The 8,535-nt window shown below is 49.2% G+C and overlaps 1 protein-coding gene across 1 annotated transcript in view; it reads right to left on the bottom strand.

Annotated features, from left to right (window-relative positions):
• The window catches only part of SNX9 (sorting nexin 9), a 110,260-nt gene that overhangs the window by 22,629 nt on the left and 79,096 nt on the right, over window positions 1-8,535 (bottom strand). Inside the window, exons 11-14 of the mRNA XM_006882811.1 lie at window positions 7,879-8,004; window positions 7,662-7,779; window positions 3,696-3,826; window positions 536-639 (exon numbers count right to left, since the gene is read on the bottom strand). Of these exons, the coding sequence (XP_006882873.1) occupies window positions 536-639; window positions 3,696-3,826; window positions 7,662-7,779; window positions 7,879-8,004 (479 nt within the window). The remainder of the gene's footprint in view (window positions 1-535; window positions 640-3,695; window positions 3,827-7,661; window positions 7,780-7,878; window positions 8,005-8,535) is intronic.

Here is an 8,535-nt window from a genome sequence, read left to right as displayed (position 1 = left end):
GTGTGTGTGTGTGTGTGTGGTGTCCCCTAGCCTATATTTTTAGTAATACATAAGCAATGATTTTATTATAAGAAAAAAGGCTGCTTAAGATTTAAAAAGCCAAGATTTCTTACTGAAAATAATAAAAAAGGAATTCTGTCAAATGCTCAACTAAGCCCACCGGTGATAAAAACATCAAAACAAGAGATTAAATGACCACAAGCACAGCAGGTTTGCGACCTCCCTTCCCGGAAGCACCAGCGGGGTCTGCCAGGCCGCTGCATGCTGTCAGCTGGCTGGGTGCCACCTTGCTGCCTCTGGCCGCGCTGGACATAAGCAGTACGGGTCAGCCAGGAAGGTACAGAGCTTCAGGTGGAGAAGAAGCAGCCGGTGCCCTGACTCTGGTCAGTCTGCGGGCACCCTGCTCTAGTCCCTGCCTGCTGGCTGCAAGCCCTGCTCATCTCAGCGGCCTCAGTCTACGGAGATGACCACCAGTATGGTCATGTCGGCCGGCCCCCGGCAGCGAGAGGCAGGACAGTTTGACCGGGGCCCTTACATTTCCACCAAGTCCAGGTCGGGGGCCTCGGGCTCCATGGTGGAAAACACCATCAGTCCCACCAGCTCATCCTTTTCTGCCTTCCTCTTTCCGGTCTTCCACTCCTGTCAGAAAGAGGAGCATGGTGTTAGGTGGACACGGGGCCTGGGGGCAGCCGGAAATGCCCACCCCGTCAGCGTACAGCCCACTTCCTCCCGCACCCTGGACCAATACTGGGACACCATGTGGGAGTCCTTCTGCGGCCAAGCCTGGGAGTGGTGATGGGGGAGGTTAAGCTGCCATTATAAACACATACAACAAATTCTGGAGAAATATTCATTTTTAGGTTAGCAGGTTTTTCTTGGGGGGTAAAAAATACAGTGATGCTAAGTGGTGAACGTCTCCCTCTACTCTGGAAGTCAGCCGGCTAATCTGGTGGGGTGGCTGGCGTCTCCATGGTGACAGTCAGGCAAGGGAACTTTCTGAGGTCTTTTTCATTGTGTTACTGTTCTCTTTGGCCTTCAAAGGTGGATGGGCGGCCCTGACCCTAAGAGTAAGGGTAAGCGAGTGTGGGGTCGAGCCAGCGGGGCCTGTTCCAGGCCCTAGCTTAAAATCCTTTCGGCCCTCTGGTTGAAACATTCTTCTAGGTCGTGTAACCCTGGTGTGTCCACTTGCTGTACAGAGGTAACTTGTGCTTGTGGTGAACCTGAACACTGTGACACTGATGTGTCCAATGTGATAATGGTCACCCATGGTGGATAGCGTTTGGTAGAGCTCCCCGATTAAAACAAGCTTGGAAGCAGGAGTGGCGTCCACTTCCGTAATAGCTTGCCTCTGGAAACCCTATGAACCTGGAGAAAGGATGAACATTAATACAGGTGTCCAGGACTTTCATTCATAGGGTCGCTATGAGTTGCCTACAACTCGATGGCACTTAACAACAAGAAGTGATGAATGTGTTTGGCCGCTGACTGAAAGGCTTATGGTGTGAACTCAGCAGCCATGCCGTGGGAGAAAAGATACAACAGTGGCTTCTACAGAGACTTAGAGCACTGGGACCCTACGGGGCAGTTCTCCGTGCCCACAGGTGCACGGTCAGCCTGCAGCCTGGTGGTCAGTGCCCTGCACGTTCTCAGTGCAGCTTTAACGTGCAAGCCCTTGATTAACAAGAAGGTTATAAACCCTCTTATAATTTTTTGATCAAAGAATTCTCTGTGACACTCAGCGTCGTCTCCCGACCGCTTTTCTACCAGGCAACAGATTTCTGTGACAGTGAGTTCTCCTGGTGTTTACTTCAGAAATCCCGGGACAAGAACGTTTGCTCTCATGTTAACTCGAGAAGCTTCAGTGCCTGTAGAGCTGCCAACTATCTGGCACTGATTTTTAAGACGACTTTATACGATATAAACTGTCAGACAAATACACGAGTAGAGAGAAAAGTGTAATAAACATAAACTCTTCATGGCTCAGCTTCACCCATCTTGTTTTAGTTAGTTTTCCGCATTCCAAATTTTTGCCACTTTAAAGAAATCTCACTAATACATCAAAACATTTTGCCTATAAGTATTTCATTACATATCTGTAACAGATAAGAATATAACCACAATATCACTTAACAAATTAACACAATCGGTTCCAACAAGATTAGCAGGAAGTACAGGAACTGGCTGTCTTTATAAAGTCTTATTACTCCAAGGAGAAATAAATCAATGGCAAACGATTCACTATTTGGCCAGCCATTTATACAAAACAAAATGAAATAAACACACACGCCGAGAACATAAGCCCCACTCTGCATGAAACAGGACAGAAGCACCTTCTAAATCAAAAACCCTTGGCAAATAAACGACGAGCCCTTGTTCAAGTCCTCTGGGTCACCAGAAGTGACACATGTGGAGAAGAGTTTGGTATAAAATAATGAAATTGCTTTTCATATAGAGCCCAGTCAGTCCTAGGACTCCAACCACCAGACAGCTACAGGACACAAAGTGTGCTTGATTTCACGTCCAAACAGAAAAGCGCAGGTTTTCCTGAGTGCCTTGCAAGGCTGGCCTTGAGATCTATAAACACACAAACGCTGAGGCCCGGACCACTTCTCCCTGACCACGTATATGACATCCAGCTGAGCTTACAACTCTAGAAAGAACAGAAAATAAGACCAAACGGCTGTACCAAGTATACGAAGTCTGCCAGGATCCATGGACAGAACTGTAACACTTCACTATGTGGTACACACACTATTCTGTTCTCTGATTAAAGCCAAGAGGAACGTCACAACTCCTGCTCCCGACAGCACGGTTTCTGGTCCCTGCATTGGCTTCCACAGGAACCCTGGGGGCCAAGTGGGCTAAGCCCTGGGTGTTAAGGCTGCCGGTTCTGCCATGAAGCCTGGAAACCCTCCAGGGCTGCTCTTCTCTGTCCCACAGGGCTGGAACGAACTTGATGACAGCGGGTCATCGGTTACAGACAAACCCATTCTTGGGTTGTTTACAGTATTTTCGAAAATAATTGGCATTTGTTATGGAAGGAGGGAACTTTTGCAGAGACCATTTTTGGAGAATAAAAAAATACAACAGAAAGTAGAGTAAAAATTGACTTTTCCCTAAGAAAGCAATTAGGGAATGTCAAGCAGACAGCTTTCCTCTAGACTTTAGGAGCGAGCAGATGACCACGGGCAGGTAAGTGGCCATGGTCAGCCGAGAGCAGGCAGAGGCCGGACCTTCTTTGGGCACAACGATGTCAGGGAAAAGCAAGCAGGCCTGAGGGCACGGCGGTGATACTGCAGGGCTTGAGTCCATCATGAGAGAACGGAGTCTCCCTGCCCCTGCTGGAGTCTCCCTGCCTCTGCTGCACTCTGAAAACGGCCTGCACAGTCTGGGATCGGGCTCGGTTTTCAAGCACTCGGAGGTGGTGGGAATCTGTCCATCACTTTAACAGATTCTTTACCAGGCCCTCTCCAGACCAACTGCTCCCAGCCTCTGGGAAAGGGCTCTGACACGCTGGGGCTCACACGTCACGAGGACCATCCTCACTGGGCTTAAGTTTCCTTCTTTGGAGCTGACATACAACTGCTCCCCAGCATGACTCGGGCTCCACTTGGCCACACGCACGAGCTGAGCGTGACCGTGACCTCCCCATTCGCCCTCTCGGATCCACAGATCCCCGGTGTAAGGCGTCCTACCTTCTCGTCCCGGAAGTTGAGGAACTGCTGGAAGACCTCGCTCTCGGAGATGACGGGGTGACGACACATGCGGGTCACCCACCCCTGGAGCCTCTCCATGCGCATCTTGATGAACTCCTCCTCAAAGCGACCTGCGGAGACACAGCACGGGAGGTGAACAGAGAACTCTGCCCCAGAAGGCTTGGACCTGCCGGAGACACTCCACGGGAGGTGAACAGAGAACTATGCCCCAGACGGCTTGGCACCACTACAACCGAAGAACCACTGATAAGCAGTCATGACTACTTGGTACGAATCATTTCATAAAAGCAAAACTGTGCTTTTTCACCGACCTATACACGAGTGACACACTGCATGCTCCCGGGCCAGAAAAGGATGCAAAAGTCCTCTCCATCTTTAGAAATGAGTATTTCTGGTTTTCTATCTTTTCTCTCAGAATAACCACAACCTCCCAGCACTATTTTCTTCATGGTTCCTGAAAGCACTTTACCAAATTTAAAAGCAAAGCTTATCTCAATACAATAAAAAAAAAAAATACCCATTTCTTACAAAAAGAAGTGAGCAAGGAAGGGATGAAGTGGAAATCATGAGGAAACTTCTATAAAGTGTGAAATTTCTGTGTGTGCAAAAGTACATTATAATTTTGCACACTTCCATATGCCAATTTAGTATTTATGAAACATGAAGCAAGGGTGGACCTCTCCTTTTTTGTCTTTTAAGTTAAAATAAAAACAGAAAGAAAGGTTTCAGTCAAGATTACACTACCAGAAGGTGCTGCCTCAGAACCTAAGACCACATCAAAACAGAGCCTCACCGGTAATGTGTCTGCTCGAAACGCAGAAAAAAGGCTGAACACACAAACTGACCAAAGAGGAGCACCGAGGATTGCTCTAAAGCCCCAAATGCAAAAATGACCATCAGTTTCTGGACTTGGGATTCTGTAGCTGACTACAATCAGCTAATCTTATTCCCAAAGAGCAACACCAGCCTGTCCTCATCATGAGTTCCTGTATTTGGAAACCCGCTAAGTGTTCACTGAACATGCCCAGATGTTGGATTTTTTACAGAAGCAAAGCAGCAGACAAGCAGCTACTATAAAGATGTTCAAAGACCCGAAAGAAGCCACATTTTAAAATGAAGAAAAACGGTAACAAGGACTCAACAGAGATCCTCAAGGACACTAGAATTCTGAAAAAGACACAAATGAAAATGCTCGAGCTGGAAAACAGTAACGGAGATAAAAAATTCACTGCTGTGGCTCAGTGGATTAAAGACAGTGGAAGACTCGGTGAATGTGAAGGCTGATCAACAGAAGTCTCCTCTGAAGAACAGAGAGAACCCGGAGGAAAACGAGTCAAGCCTCAGGGAACATCACACCCGACAACACGCTTGATGTAGGATTTCCGGAGGAGGGCAGAAAAATGACAATACAAAAGCTGAAAATGTTCCTACTTTGATGGAGAACTACAGTCTTACGGTCCAAGAAAGTGCCACACACAGCAAGCAGGATAAACACGGAAGGACCCACACGAGACACAGCAGAATCAAACTGCTCAAAGACACAGAAAGAAAACCTTAGGAGGCATAAGAACAAGAGCTCGTCCCGGAGCGAGAGGGCCCGTACAGCGACCTAAAACAACACTTCCCAAAGCACAGCCTGCCTCCCCTTTAGAAGCTGCAGGCGGGAGTGAGCGAGGTCTTCCGAAAGAACGTGCAGACTTGAACTTGAATAGGACAATCATTCTGGACACTCCCGGACATTCAGGAACGGCACATGTCCCACTGGTGCGGGTGGAGACCTAACACTATGTGACATAAGTGATGCAGAGACAGCCTTAACCCTTCGGAAGGGGACCACTTTCTTTTCGAGGACAACAGGGACCAACCAAGTCAGCACGGGCCTGGGCTGCACAGAGGCCCCGACATGACAGAACCATGCCAGGATGGTCACTAATCACTGGCTGGAAGGGAAGGATTCTTATTTCACTGCAAAACTGTCCTCCTGAAAATTCTTCTGCCATCGTGAGTTCACCTCCAGACCACGACAACGGATGTTATTTTACACTTGGTTAAGATTTCCATACCAGGCTCTAGAGAATGTTTCTGAAAGGCGAGACAGGGCCTTCAATGCTGCCATTCTCAATTAAACATACCTACAGTTTCCACTTGTTTTGTGCCGCTGAGCTTGATTCTGATGCCCAGTGACCTACACACTCCAAAGCCAGACCCGCTCTGCGGAGCTGCTTCTGGGCCACAGCGACGCTGTCGAGCTTCCGAAGCAGCTGCATCTCAGGGCGCACAGCTCCCTTCCTCCTGCAGGGGATCTGCTAGATCTGACCTGCGGATCTTTGGGTTAACAGTGGAACACTAACGGTGCTCTTTACCCTGCAGAACGGCTGGTGGATTCGAGCTGTGGACCTCAGGGTTAGCACTCTGCTAGCAGGGCTTCTTGTAGTGAACCCGGAAGAGGGCAGAACTGCCCTATAGAGTTTTCTACACTGTCAGCTTCACGAGAGCAAATGGTCAAGTCTTGTCCCTCAAAGAGGGGCTCGTGGTTTTGAACTGCTCATGTTCTGGTTAGCAGCCAAGTGCTTTATTCATTGTGTGACGAGGGCTCTTTGCAAGTTTCATTAAGGATGTGAATATATCAGTTTGGCGTAATCCAGGAATAAAACCCAAGTTCACTCAATATTATTATTTCAAAGGAACAAAAGTTATAAACAGAAAATGTCAACTATGTAATTTCTCCATGGATTAATTACCAAGACATCTGAAATATCATGACATCATTTTCTTCATCACCTTCCCCCTCCTCCTCCAGGATTAAGTGAGAGGGGTTTTACTATAATAAAGACCCTGTGTGCACTGGGGGCAGGGACAGATGGGGATAAAGTCCCTTCTGTGCCTCCGGAGGCCCTGGCACATGCCCAGCCGTGAATCAAAGCGCAGCTTTCTTCAGAGGCTGCTGCCTCGCTTTGCTATCACAGCCCTGGCGGCGGGCCTGACTGGTTTTTAAAACCACAAACCTTGAGATGGGGGAGAAGGTGGGACTACGGTGCTTCCACTGGACCACCTGATTCAGGATAAACAGTGCGTGAAAAACTGAAAAGATGAAAAACTACAACTCTCGGAAAGCATCCTTTCACGCTGAGCTCACTGGGTCGACGCAGGGAAGTGGAACATTCAAGGAAACACCTACATTTACATGTAAGGAGAAACGGAACTGCTATTTTCACAGAAATGAAGGGAAACTTTTAAAGTAGTTATGACTTAAAGGAATGAGGAAGCCAAGCAGGAGGGAGGGGGTCTGTAAACCGGTGTAGAACTGGTGGGCGGGGGAGACCCTGAAGGAGGAAACACATCCAGCTTCTTCACGGGGCCACCCAGGTGTCACTCTCTCTGACCACATGCGCGCTCTCCCCACCTTGTGGGACAACTACACATGTCCAGATCTTAGCACACCTGGCTCACCTGTCTTCCCAGCTGTCACTTCCCACATCATTTTCATATTCCTGTGTTTCTTCTGTGGGACGCTCTGGTGGCCTTGCCCATAGTGAGCTGCACTGCCAACCTTAAGCCCATGCCTCTCTGGAGTTCAAGTCCACCAGCAGCTCCACAGAAGGAAGACGGGCAGTCCCCTTCTGTGCAAGTTACAGCCTCAGACATCCGCTGGAGGGTCAGCTAGGAGTGGGCTCTGACCCAATGGCTAACGGTAAGTTATGAACATTGTTCACAGGAACTGACAAAGTCGCATTCCACATCCCTGCAGGTAGCAGCAGCCCCCGTGACCGGCCACTGTGCTGAGGATGAAACCTGCTTCCCAACTCGGGGAGTCCCTGCTCCCAAACTCCTCCAGATGGTGGGGTACACCACGACTGAGTGAGGCCCCATAGCCTCACCGGGGCCTTTTCACCCCCATAGCTTCACTGGGCCCTTTGTCACCTGCCACGCCCCCAACACACTCACCTGTCACCTGCTTATCTGGAAGGGAAGGGATGGGAATGGCCGTCCCAAACTTCACCAGGAGACGCTCATACAACCAGTCAAAGTGCTTATACCGGTGGTTAACCGATCGGTTAGTGTTCTGTGAAACGGGAAAGACAGAGTCAGCAACGCCAACTAGAGAGAAGGAAGAACTGGGCCAGCCGTAGCCCGTGGGCACCAGTGCTTCCGGGACACTCACCGTGGGCGTCAGCTGATACTCGATGTAGCTCTTCAGACCGTACATCTTGGAGCCTTTCTTGGGATCAGCCACCACACAGTCAAACGTAGAGGTAGGGTAAACCCACATGGGGCCATAATCTCCAACCTACACGGCGTCCCCGGGGGAAATGAAGAGAGAGACTATAAATGACGGAAGTCGGTAAGTAGTTCAAGAGCAAGACTCCAGGTGAGGGTCATTCTGGTTCCTCCGTGAGCAGTTACATAAAGGCTTTCTGTTCCTGTCAGGTGTTTTACTTAAAGAACACTGTTGTCCTGAAAACCCATCTCCTCCCCCGTGTCCCCTCAGAGTCCAGGGAAACCCCTGCTGCCCCTCTAGGGTGGACTGGATGAACATCCCTCTCCACAGCCAAGTCCTCCTCAATCTCCATATGACAAAGGCCTAGCTTTAAAAAAAAAGTCTCCAAGTCTCACAGGTGGGCAGTTCCTTAATACAGAAAATACACATACTTTGATGTCTCAACAATGACAAACTTGCTATCAAACTTTCTAAACGCCTGCTCTCTCTTTTTGTACAGTGGTAACACCAAGTGGGCAGATGGACAGCTTGTCCACAGACCCTACCGCAGGTCCGCAGACCCTACCGCAGGTCCGTAGGCCCTACCGCTGGTCCGCAGGC

The sequence above is a fragment of the Elephantulus edwardii genome, unplaced genomic scaffold (assembly GCF_000299155.1).
Source record: "Elephantulus edwardii isolate Elephantulus edwardi_28Jun2011 unplaced genomic scaffold, EleEdw1.0 scaffold00024, whole genome shotgun sequence".
Taxonomy (NCBI): domain Eukaryota; kingdom Metazoa; phylum Chordata; class Mammalia; order Macroscelidea; family Macroscelididae; genus Elephantulus; species Elephantulus edwardii.
This window is presented reverse-complemented; position numbering and strand designations above follow the sequence as displayed.